Source organism: Dermochelys coriacea, chromosome 2 (assembly GCF_009764565.3).
Source record: "Dermochelys coriacea isolate rDerCor1 chromosome 2, rDerCor1.pri.v4, whole genome shotgun sequence".
In the NCBI taxonomy this organism is placed as follows: domain Eukaryota; kingdom Metazoa; phylum Chordata; order Testudines; family Dermochelyidae; genus Dermochelys; species Dermochelys coriacea.
Window position 1 is genome coordinate 181,710,014 of NC_050069.1, and position 12,433 is coordinate 181,722,446.

General features: G+C 42.0%; 1 protein-coding gene across 3 annotated transcripts in view; it reads left to right on the top strand.

The window, feature by feature from the left end:
• Nucleotides 1-12,433, top strand: part of DPY19L1 (dpy-19 like C-mannosyltransferase 1) — a 99,442-nt gene that overhangs the window by 31,648 nt on the left and 55,361 nt on the right. For all 3 annotated transcript variants that reach the window (XM_043508751.1, XM_043508750.1, XM_038390117.2), the window contains exons 8-9: nt 3,404-3,461; nt 10,567-10,658. In XM_043508751.1, the coding sequence (XP_043364686.1) occupies nt 3,404-3,461; nt 10,567-10,658 (150 nt within the window). The remainder of the gene's footprint in view (nt 1-3,403; nt 3,462-10,566; nt 10,659-12,433) is intronic.

Genomic DNA, 12,433 nt, shown 5'->3' on the forward strand with positions numbered 1-12,433 from the left:
ATTAATGTAAATGTTGGGGTTAGGTTACAGGAAATTTTTTTTTTCTCCAGACAAAATACTCTCTCTCTCACACTCACACACACACACACACTCACACTCTATACGTTTTAAACAATTTAATACTGCACACATCAATGATGATTGTGAAGCTTGGTTGAGGTGGTGGAGTCAGAGGGTGGGATATTTCCTAGGGAATGCCTTACTGCTAAATGATGAACTTGCACTGGGCTGAGCCCTCAAGGGTTAGCACATTGTTGTTAATGTAGCTTCACGCTCTACAAGGCAGCACGAATGGAGGGAGGAAACACAGCCTGTGTATGTGTGTGTGAGAGAGATGCACATTGCTCCTTCCAGTTGAGACAGCAGCTGCTGCCAGCAAGTTCCCTCTGTCCTGAGCCCTGTCGAATTTCCCCCCGCCACCCCTGCTCTGTGGAGATGGGGTATAGGGGCAGGTGGACACCCTGCCAATAGCACCCCTCTTATCATCCCCCTCTGCACAACAAGCTGGAGGCTCCTGGGAGCAGCTCCAAGGCAGAGTACAGGAGCAGTAGATGGCAGTGGGGGATGGGACAGCTGAACTGCCGGGCAGTTGGTAGCCTGCTGGGCAGCTGCCACACAGGGAACTTAGGGGAGCTGATGTGGGACTGCCGGTCCTCTCTGGTTCCAAGCCCCCACCAGCTAGCTCCACCGGGCTGCTCTTTCTGCAAGCATTGGACAAAGCATGTGGCTGCTAAACAACGTTATAAGGGAGCATTGCACAACTTTAAAGGAGCATGTTCTCTAATTGATCAGCAACGTAACAACTAAACAATATTAACTGGGATGACGTTAAGTGAGGAGTTACTGTACAGGTTTTCAGTTAGGTTTTCCTACAATCTGTCATTGCTGAGGAAAGGTGTAATTTAGCTTATAGGCTGATGGTTTTCACATGACTCCACTCCCATGGAGCTCTTTGTGTAGTATATTCCATTTAGAAAAAATGTGAAAGAAGATGGGAAGGCTGCAAAGTCAAGCACTCAAAAGTTAGAAAATATCAGTTTTCATGTAGTCAGTGCAATCTTAATTCTGCCCCTTGTTCGTTATGACAATCTAATTACACCCCTATCTCTTTCAAGGCACAGGATGTACTATGCTCAGCAAAGGAGGCAGCTGTTAACGATTTATCTTTATCCTCAATATCAGTGTGTGGATCCCATGCCTTCTTTATTTCACACCATCCAAATGCTGCAATGAATATGACATTGATTTTTTTCATGAACTTTTCTGTGGTGCCCATTAGCATGGCCACTGAGTGCCTCCCACACATTAATGAATTTATCATCTTAATACCTCTGAAGTAGGGAAATATTATCTTTCACTTTACAAATGGAGAAATGAGGCATGTCATGTCCTAGCAAGTGCCACTCATGAGGGCTGTTGTGAGTGAAATCCAAGCCTCTGCTGCTCTGGATTCTTAACTGGTGTTTCAGGCTTCCCTCAGTCTCAGTAGGCTGCAGGACTCCTTTGGCTCCTCTGGCACATTTCCTGGGCATGGGCTCAGTCTGCTATGCTTTCATGGAAAGGGAGCATCTCAGCTCATCTGCCCTAGACCCCCAGGATGAATGCTGGCCCCTGAGATAACCCAGTTACTTAAACATACCCTTCTCCAAGGACTCCACCCAAAAGATGTGAATCTTCTAGTTACATTTTAACTCTCAGGAACGTGCAGCAGTTGTGAAACAGTGAACACACACACACACACACACACACACTGTACAGTGTAACTCATTTATGCTCTTTACTTAATCATGTAAAGCACCAGAGAATACAGATCATACAAAATAATAAACATCTGAAACCACAATATTCCTCACTAGCTCTCCCTTCCTTTGTGAGCCCTTGGGGAACCATGTGGGTCCAGAAGGCAGCAGGCTTTCTAGAAGCCCCCTCCACAGACTATCCATATGCAACAGCCTGCATTTCTCTTGTATACCCAGCTTGTGCAACCGTCCTTATTCCCCAGGCTTCCTCTTCCTGTCACACTCTTTTTGTTCCTGTGTGTGTATGTTTAAACCCTTCCTGGTCATCTGGCCTGTTCTACTCCTGGTAAGTTTACACTGCTTCTCCCTTCCCCTCTCCCTTCTGAGAGTCAGCTAACATGTTTTTTTCTAAGGGTGCAACTTGCCCATTGTCCCAGGTGTTTGCACCTGAATAGGGTCATTGATAAGGCTAAGATTTAGTCATGGGTATATGTAGTAAAAGTCATGAACAGGTCATGGGCAATAAACAAAAAATCCACCCTGTGACCTGTCCATGACTTGTACTATATACCCCTGACTAAATCTTGGGTGCTCTGGAGAGGGGGTGCTGCAGGTCATCGGGGACAGGGGGCAGCCTAGGGGCACCGTGGGTGCTTAAGGGTGGCCCAGGGACACTGCAGATGCTCCAGGGCAGGAGGGCGGCCTGTGCTGGGGAGTGGGTGGGGAGGGGAGGGAAGGGTGGCCTGAGATTGCCCCAGTAGTGGCTAGTCAGTCACACCAGTTGCTGCAGAAGTCATGGAGGTCCAGGAAAGCCACAGAATCCATGACTTCTGTGAATGACTCTCAGCCTTAGTCATCGAGTCCTAAGCACTCCTCATGGAATCTGTCTTGTGTGTACCTGCTGCAGGACCTGTCAGCAATGGTAGATCTACATGCATATAGGTACTAATAATACATAAGTTTTTTTGTAATAGAACTTCACAATATCAACCAGAATTTATAAGTTGTACAGAGAGAGCCCCAATTCATCACAAGGCACAGATTCAGACCAAAATTTGCAAAAGTGTCCAACTTCGAGTGCCCATTTTTTGGGTGCCCAAACTGAGATACCTAGGACCTGATTTTTTTTTTCCAGAGGTGCTGAGAATCTGCAGCTCCTATTGACATCAGCTGAAGTTGCAAATGCCCAGCAGTTCTGAAAATCAGGCTCTGGATGTATCGAGTTTTGGGCACTCAGAAAATGAGGAACACGTAATTAGTTGCTGCCTCTAAAAATGTTGGTCTAAGAGGGAAGCCTTCAGCAGACCTAGGTAACCAGATTATTCCACTGGATATATATTAAAGGTAAGGAAAATTCAGAGGAGTTCTGCAGGAAAAACGTGCAATACAAGGGTGCAGAAGAAGGGTGAACTGTTCTAAAACTAATATTGGTTTGCCTAATATTGCCTATCGAGAGTCTTAACTGGTTTACATTGTAATTCTCTCTTCTATCTCCTCCCCTCAAAATAAATAAACAAATAAAAATGTCTGTCACAATGTCTGTTCAAAAGTGAAAGATTAAATATTCTGGGGTGTGGACAAATCTTGTGAATTTGGGTTTCAGAAGATATTACTTGAATATTATGAAATTCTGTTGCACTCACTTTTCATTTTTCTTTTCACAGTGGGAGCCGTCTAGGAGGTCTAGTTACGGTATCATGCTACTTTTTCAATCATGGGGAGGTAGGTCTTTTAGACTTCAAAATTTTTTTATTGTTTTAGACTAAATCAGGTGTGATTTTTCTCTTAAAAATAGAGAATGCCTGTAGTTTACATCTCATATGCTTAAAGGTAAGAAAATATTATTGAAAAGAAAAATATGTAGTATTTTTTGAAAGTACCTGTGAATGTAAACTTTTTGTGGTATTTAATATGCCATTATAGAAACAGCTTTTTTTCACTGAATTTCAGTTTTCATTTCCTGTATACCTACGTGTGGATGAACTCTTAACAGAAATCCCCTACTTTAAACTCCTTCATAATGAAACATCAATCTCAGTAACTAATATTGTGCATTGATGTCATTTATCTTTCAGATAACTTTTTTTTAATGAGGGAAGGTAGAACATATAAGAAATGTTGGAACCTAGAAACATGAATACTATTTAGTCATTTCTTGTTTTCTTAGGTTGGCTTAGCATTCTTGGTTGGTTTTGTTCTACTAATGCCCTTAAACTGAATTTAGATGAGCAGCATTCTTATTGCCTAATAATATAATCCAAGTTTATTTGAATACAATTATGAGAGCTTTCCATCAGTGTAGTTGGTGGTTTTTATTTGAATAATATTCTTCTGGCTTCGCTTTTCTCCCCCTTAAATATAAAGGAGATGGTATTGGAAGTGGGTTGTGGAGAAACTTAGCCTGATGTATGTGTCAGGTTGAGATTTTAATTGCACAAAAATCAGGAAATTAAAAACTGATTTCCATCTCCACCCAAGAAGTAAATTGGTTACTGTATATACACTGTGTATATTATGCATAACTCTGTATTCAGAAGACAATACTATGTGAAATTCCTAGCGCCAGTGAAGTCAGTGGAAAAATTGCCATTGACTTCTCAGGGGCCAGGATTTCAAACTGTTTGCATAGTTATTGTTGCTGTAAAAATGAAAACTGTAGCTTTGAATACCATCACTGGCGCTATTAAAATGTGTCCCTAATGTTGCATTAACTTTCTTGTGCCAAACATAGTTGTTTGATGTATATTCATATGGTTGTATTATTCTATAAGGCATTTAGACCACATTTTCAAAGGTATTTAGGTGCCTAAAGATGCAGGTAGGCACCTGGTAGAATTTTCAAAAGCATGCGAGTAGGTGAGATGCCTCACCAGCATAGGTGCTTTTGAAAATTTCACTAGGAACCTGCATCTTTAGGTACCTTAATACCTTGGAAATGTGGCTTTGACCCCTCTGGCCAGTAGACATTTCACAAATAAATGTGTTCATTCTGATGTCTAGAATATTTATTTCTCCAATTTATAAAACTGCACCTTTCAATCTTGAGGTGCATGTACAAACCTCTAAAAATCACACTATCATTGACACAATGAGAGTGAGTTTGACAGCCACCACTGTTGCTCATCAGTATCTTTTCAGATACCTCCTCTAACAATCCATCATAGTTTTACAAAACACAATATATCTTTCTTAAGAAACACAAATGGAGCAAGTTTTATATAGATTACAATATCATTTTAGTTTTTGAAAGTCAGGAAGGGTAGATAATGAATACATAACAGATAATTCAGGTTCAGATAGCCCCAGTTGAACTGTATTTTCTGTCAGTATACTGATGTTTAGTCTACTATAGTCTTTATCAGGCTACACATCATTTAGAAACTGTCTAAGTCTATGCAGAAAAATAATGCTAAGCTTTTGAAAAAAGCTTTATTCCTTTAGAAAATAAACATCTGATTTTTTTTCTACTGCTATTGTCATCTCTCTTGTGTTTTGAAAGAATAAATGATTTTAAATGCCCTTTGGCTGTGTTTCTGGTTTTTTACTTAGAAATGTGTGTTCTTCTTTGAGTGATTGCACGTATGCATACCGCTGTAGGTGTGTGCGCGCCCTGAGCACAGTCACCAGAGATTTTTCCCTCAGTAGTACCCATCGCGGCAGCTCAAGTGTCCTTTGGTGCCGTGTGCACATAGTGCAGGTGTAAAGCGCCCAGCTGATCTTGCGCCCCCTCAGATCCTTCTTACTGCCCATGACAATCGCTGGGACTATTCTTGCTTCGGCAAGCTTTCTCAGTGGTCTTCCTTTTCCTATAATTGTATATAGTTGTAAACAGTCAGTTTTTAGTCAGTTTAGTGTAGTTTGTGTATCTCATTTAGTTAGCAGAGTTTGGTCTGTTACCTGGTGCCGAGGCATGTCTGGTCGCTGGGCTTCAAGCCCTGTGCTTCCTGCAACAATGCTATATCTCCAAGTGACTCGTACGCTACTTGCCTGAAGTGCTGAGGAGAGGCTTACACTACTGCCAGATCTGCAGGGACTTTGTCTCACACAAAGAAGGACCAGGAGGCCAGGGTGAAGTTTTTACTCATAGAGGCAGTGTTGAGACCTTCCTCCAAACTGAGGAAGTCAGATTTGGCACTGAGTATATATTTGAACCTTTGGGGTTTTCCTTCAATTACGGGATCGTATTCAAGATCCTGCTATTTGGTGGCCTCCAAAAGAAGAGCACTATGTCCCCATCAGGCAACACCCAATCCAGACTTGGATACCGAACCCAGTGCTGAGTTCCAGGAACTGGTTCTGCAGGACCCTCCAATGTGGAAAGGGAGGAAGAGTATCCTCAGCTGGTGCTGGCCTCCTCCTCCCCTGTGAGGCTGTGTCAGGAGCGGGCATGTCACCTCCCCAGGATGACTATAGGGCTCACCAAGAGGTAGTGAAGGAGTCCTCCCATAATCTGGTTGACATTTTAGTGGTGGCAGGCCCATCAAAAGTAGTCCTGCCTCTTAATGAGGCCATTTTGGACCCTGTTAAAGCCCTGTGGCAGACTCCTGCTTCCCTTCCCCGCACATTAAAAAGAGCTGAACAGAAATATTTGTGCCTGCCCATAGCTATGAGTTCTTGTGCACTCATCTTCCCCCCTCCGTACCCGGCTCCTTGGTGGTACCCGCTGCCAATGGAAAAGAAAGGTAGGGTCATCAAGGTACAACACCAAAAGCAAAGGACCCCAAGAAATTGGATTTATTCGGTAAGAAAGGTTTATTCTACTGAAAGTGTTGCAGGTCTAGGATTGCAAACCAGGAGGCCTGCTGGCCAGATATGACTTCAAGATGTGCAACACATCTTGAAGAACAGCAGGTACAGAAGGTTAGTAATCGTTTTTTGCCTGACTTACCATTGTGTCTTGTTTAGATTGAATCTAGTTGCCATATGGCTCCATCCTGAGTTGAAACTAGTTTTGCCTTTTCCAGTTTGCTCAGCTGAGCTTGGTAAAAGTCTTTGAATATGTTCAACTACATTTAATTGCATTAGAGCTTCTTGATGATGGATGTCAGATCTTATTGAAACAGTCTTGTTTTTAAGATTAATTAAAAACCTGAGAAGCTAAATGGCTAATACAATATATTTCAAATGGAAGTTCAAAAATAATTATTCTCTGAAGATACCATTTGTGCAGGATTCTCACTTGTGTGGGACAGGCACAACTTCTCAATTTCTAAAAATGTCTGATTCCTAAGGGTAGCAGACAGGTATAAATGTGCTGCACCCCACCATGCAAGTTAACCATTGTCCTTTGACTTTTCCAATTAGTTCCTTCTTCAGAGGTGCACACATTTTTCACATAGTTCATAAAACCAAACCCCTTTGTGTCTGCCCCATCCAGGCCTCCCCACTACTCTTCTCCTGGCCAGCTTTCCTGTATGGGCACTCATCACCTCTCCCTGTACTAGCAGATCTTGAGGCTGTCACTAGTGAGTCCTGCAGGCAGAAAAGCGGGGACACAGCTGCTGGAAGCGGGACAAGGCTAAGCAGACCCCTGGCAGGGGAGCCCTGATGCAGGAGCCAGCCCCATGGCTGTGGTGAGGAGGAGCAGTGGTGGTTGCTCCATCGCCCACTCAGTTTTGGCCCTGAGGCCCATCTATCATGATAGAGGAGACCCGGGTCAAACCTCAGTGGCACTGTGACCCCCATACACCAGATTGCAATGCTACTCATTCAGTATTGGTCCGATCATCTGCCTCCCTGTCATGACAGGGGTTGCAGGGCCAAATCTGAGTGGGCAGTGAAACAGCCAACACTGCTCCTTCTTGCTACTGCAGTGGGCCTGGCTTTGGTGCCAGGGCTCCCCACTGGTACCTTGCCCAGCCGCACGTCCCAGCAGCCTGAGCCCTGGGTGCCCTGCCAATGGTATGCACCATATGTAACGTGCATACAGTTGTGGGCATCACTGTCCTTGACCACAGATTAACACTGTTATAGCTTCAACAAAATGCTAAAGGAGTCACGTGTGTGTCTGTGTGTGTGGTGTCTGCGTGTTATATCAAATAACTTTTGGCATGAAATAAAATATTAATGTGCTGCTTTGGGCTATCTTGAAAAAGAAACATTTACCTTACAGCGATATTACATTTCAAGCATAGGAAAATGGCACAACTCATGGTAAAGTCAATATAGCAATAAGGTAAATGCTCCCTTTTTTTGGTTGCTCATCCTATGTATCACTTTTTGCTTTTACAATTTTTTTCCTTTTTCCTTTCTATATCTTGCAGGTTAGGTACATTTTACGTGTGGCTGTACTCTGAAAAATAATTTAAAAAATGAAAGCACTTAACAGTATTTGTGCTTTTAACATAATATCTACTTACTTCACCAAAAAATAAGCATTACATGTTTGTGCTGCAGAGCCAATACAGCTGAGCGTGAGCGTGATTCAGTTCCTGCTTGCTAATTCTTAAAAGAATTGTTTACTAAGTTCCAGTAGATTACACCAGTTAAAAATCATTTAAAGACTAATGGGGTTATACAGATATTACTGAGGGTTTAATTTGAAGGTAATCTGGATGAACAGTTGTAAACTGGGAAAATAATTTGCTCTAAAGATCCTTTTATTACTTTGATGCAAGAGTAAGAGAAAATCCAGGCTGACCCTGATCAGGAGTTGTTTGCATGGCTGACAGTTAAAATAAATAAAAGGGCGAGAAAAAAATAAATCTGTCAATTGAATACATTTTGTTTTGGAAATTAAGGACAAACATGAAGCAGCACAGTGTTGTGTTTAGTCACTATGCTGAGTACTTCACTTTAAAATGTTTTTCTTTTCTTCATATCTTCTTTTCAATAAACTGTTTATTTTCTAGTTTTGCCTCCGTTTTCTACAGCTTGTTCCTATCACTCCATCTGTGTGCTTCCTTTTTTCAGCTGATGTTTTTAATATTTCATAATTTTCATTCCTTAAATCTGGGTTTTGTTTTCTTCCCTTGATTAAACCACTTCCTCTATTTAAACTCTCTACCTCTCTCCTGCCTCCTTTGTACAGCATCTGTCCCTTGAACTCTGTGTCTTCCTGTCTTGCGTGTTAGCAGGGGACATCTAACAACTTAAATTTGTTCCTCCACATTCTGCCAAGTTTGAGCTGCCTTTGGGCTCGTGCTCTGTTTCACCATTTTCTCTGATATTGGGAATTGCTGCTGTGTGGGAGCACAGCATATACAGCACTAATTGGCCTCTTAAGTATGATTGGAAAATATGTCAAATTTAGGCGGGAGCTTAGGCCCTTGTTGGTTGCGATACGCATACTCGTGCTGCAGATTAAATACTACCATACGCTGTCTAATCAGTTATTAATCAAGACAGACATAGATGGGGGTAGAGAGAAAATATTGCTGATACGTAAGTTAACGTGAGCATAAAAGTCCATAGAAACCCTTTGATTGCTACCAGCAGTTCCTCAGTAAAAGTCTCGGTACTAGTAAAAGTCCAGCAAAGTCATTCCCCTTCCATTGCCACAGTAAATGCATACAAAGGAGAAATGTTTGTCTGTTCAAGATTCCTTTTAAAAATGTTGGATGGGAAAATACAAACCTGATAGGTTTAATTACCAACAGACGGCTTTCTTCTAGCTCTGCTTGTATATTTCATGTTATTAAAAGGTTTTATATTTAGATACTGTATTGAATTTGTAGTACATCTTACAGCAGGTTCTTTTCAAACAAAATTTTCTCACACAGTTAAATTGCTAATGTATAGGAAGGAACATCCTTCAAAAGTTGAAGTAACGTGAAGCCTCTTGTGTATAATTGCACAATAACATTAATTTGAAATGGAAAAATGCTGTAAAGAAATATTCAAGTTATATAAAGTTTTAGTTAACTCCTGGGTGAATTGAATTTTGAAAATCAAGGATCTCATTTCTTTAAATCCTTGTGTAGGACTGAGTCTAAAGGCTCAACCTAGCCCATATGCGGTGGCACAGCTGCATGCTTTGCTACCCCAAAAGCATTCTGGGAAGAAATTGTGGTTCAATCACAATTGGTTTGCCTTCTCATCACTTGCTCAGCGATGTGGGGGAGTAATTTACAGCAGCCATGTAACAGGTATACTTAGTTTCAGCTGCTCAGTGTTACTGGCTTGTGTGTTGGTGAACAGAGCTAAGTTTCTGTACATTCCACACAGCTGTTGGGTGCACAGTCTTTGCTTTCTTCTCTCCATGCTTAAACCGCAGTGTGGGAGACCTAACGAAGGCACACAGGTGTGTTGGCTTATCCCTCTCACCCTGCTCCCCTTATGTGTACTCTTATGTGTAGCTGCATTAGCTAGTCACAGTCTTGCTGTTTGAGTAGTCCTTATTCACATGCATAATTCATTGATTTCAGCAAAGACGGTTTTTGTAAATAAGGGATTGCAAGATATGGCCGTAAAGAAGTGGAGGTGAGGAGAACCTGTGCTACTTTGGCATCTTTGTTCTTGGTGGACAAAACTGCTCCCAAACTGTCAGATTTTTGTTTTTGGAAGAGTAAGATATTCTTGCTTTAGTTCTCTCATGTCAAGAGAAGGAGCCAGTAGTAGTGGTTTAAACCCCCCAAATCCCTGCCCCCAACCGTTAGAGACTTGAAGCTGCATCTTCACTCAAGCGTGCATGCTCCTTCCTTCCATCTCTTGTGTCTTGTCTGTGACACACTATTTTATTAACTTATGACTGAGTCTTCATCTAGTTTGTTTTTGTACTATTTCAGTTTCTGTAGTTGATCATTTAAAATCATAAATGCATTGCTTTGTGGGGAAAAATGAAAATGTAGAAGAACATACTATGAACTAATTTAATTTTTATTTTCAGTGCACACGTGTGATGTGGACTCCACCCCTCCGTGAAAGTTTCTCATACCCATTCCTTGTGCTTCAGATGTTGCTTTTGACCTACATTCTCAGGTACCAAGTATCAGAGGGGTAGCCATGTTAGTCTGTATCTACAAAAACAATGAGGAGTCCGGTGGCACCTTAAAGACTAACAGATTTATTTGGGCATAAGATTTTATGGGTTAAAAAAAACCACTTCAGATGCATGGAGTGAAAATTACAGGCATAAATATGTATTGGCACATGAAGAGAAGGGAATTACCTTGGAGAACCAATGTTGAAGGCCAATTTAGTCAGGGTGGATGTAGTCAACTCCCAATAATTGATGAGGAGGACCCCACCACACCAGCCACGCCATCAGAGGCTCATTCATTTGTACATCTACTAATGTGATCTGACATCATGTGCCGGCAATGCCCCTTTGCCATGTACATTGTCCAAATCGGACAGTCTCTACGTAAAAGGATAAATGGACACAAATCAGACATCAGGAATGGTAACATACACAAGCCAGTAGGAGGACACTTCAATCTCCCTAGACACTCAATAACAGATTTAAAAGTAGCCATACTTCAACAAAAAAAAAACCCTTCAAAACCAGATTTCAAAGAGAAACTGCTGAGCTACAATTCATTGGTAAACTTAACACCATCAATTTGGGCTTGAATACGGACTGGGAGTGGTTGGCTCTCTACAAAAGCAATTTTCCCTGTCTTCGTATTGACACCTCCTCATCAATTATTGGGAGTGGACTACATCCATCCTGACTAAGGGCTTGTCTACATTGGCAATTTACAGCGCTGAAACTTTCTCGCTGAGAGGTGTGAAAAAACACTCCCCTGAGCGCAGCAAGTTGCAGCGCTGCAAAGTGCCATTGTAGACAGTGCACCAGTGCTGGGAGCCACACCTCGTGTGTGTGTTGTGTGGTTTTTTTTTGTTTTTGTTTTGGGTTTTTTAAGAGCGCTGGGAGAGCTCTCTCCCAGTGCTGCGCCATGACCACACAAGGCATGTTAAAGTGCTGCCAGTGTAGACTAGCCCTGCATTGGCCTTCAACACTGGTTCTCCACTTGTAACTCCCTTCTCTTCATGTGCCAATATATATTTATGCCTGTATCTGTAATTTTGACTCCATTCATCTGAAGTGGGGTTTTTTTACCCACAAAAGCTTATGCCCAAATAAATCTGTTAGTCTTTAAGGTGCCACTGGACTCCTCGTTGTTCTCAGGTAGCTTCCAATTTATGTGTGGTTATTAAGAGTGAAGAGTTAAAAAACAGAATCCCTGAGACAGTGCATTCATTTAGAGGCTATAGTCTTGTACATACTAGTTTTTTTTTCCCCCTCAGACATTATCCGTTATTGCTAATACTAATGGGTCTCTACCACTGGTAGCAATAGTGATACTACTGGTGTAGACCAGGCTCCCATTATCACAACATTTTTAACACTGGGCTGGTGGAGCTACATTGGTGTTAGCAACATTGGCAATGAAATAAACTCCTAGTTTAGACACAGCCTTACTGTACAAACAAGAAATCATATGTATGATTCTTTCAGTGATTGCCCTTGTCATTCCACATGAGATGTGTGGGCACCAGTGCACCAGAGTTGGATAACTTTTTCCCATAGCAATACCCTTTGTGGGGGCTCATGAGCCGTCCGTGTGCTTTTTCTAATTGCCCAGAGCATAAAGGGGTAGTGATGGTGGTGGGGGTGGAAGCTGCCCTGCCCCCCGCCTTCTTCACCCATCAGTAGTCATAACAGTCTGAATGCCTCCCACTTCCCCTTTGTGCTTTAGAGACCTAAATTTCAGAACAAGTGGATAAAGTGAACAAGAAATTTAAGGTTT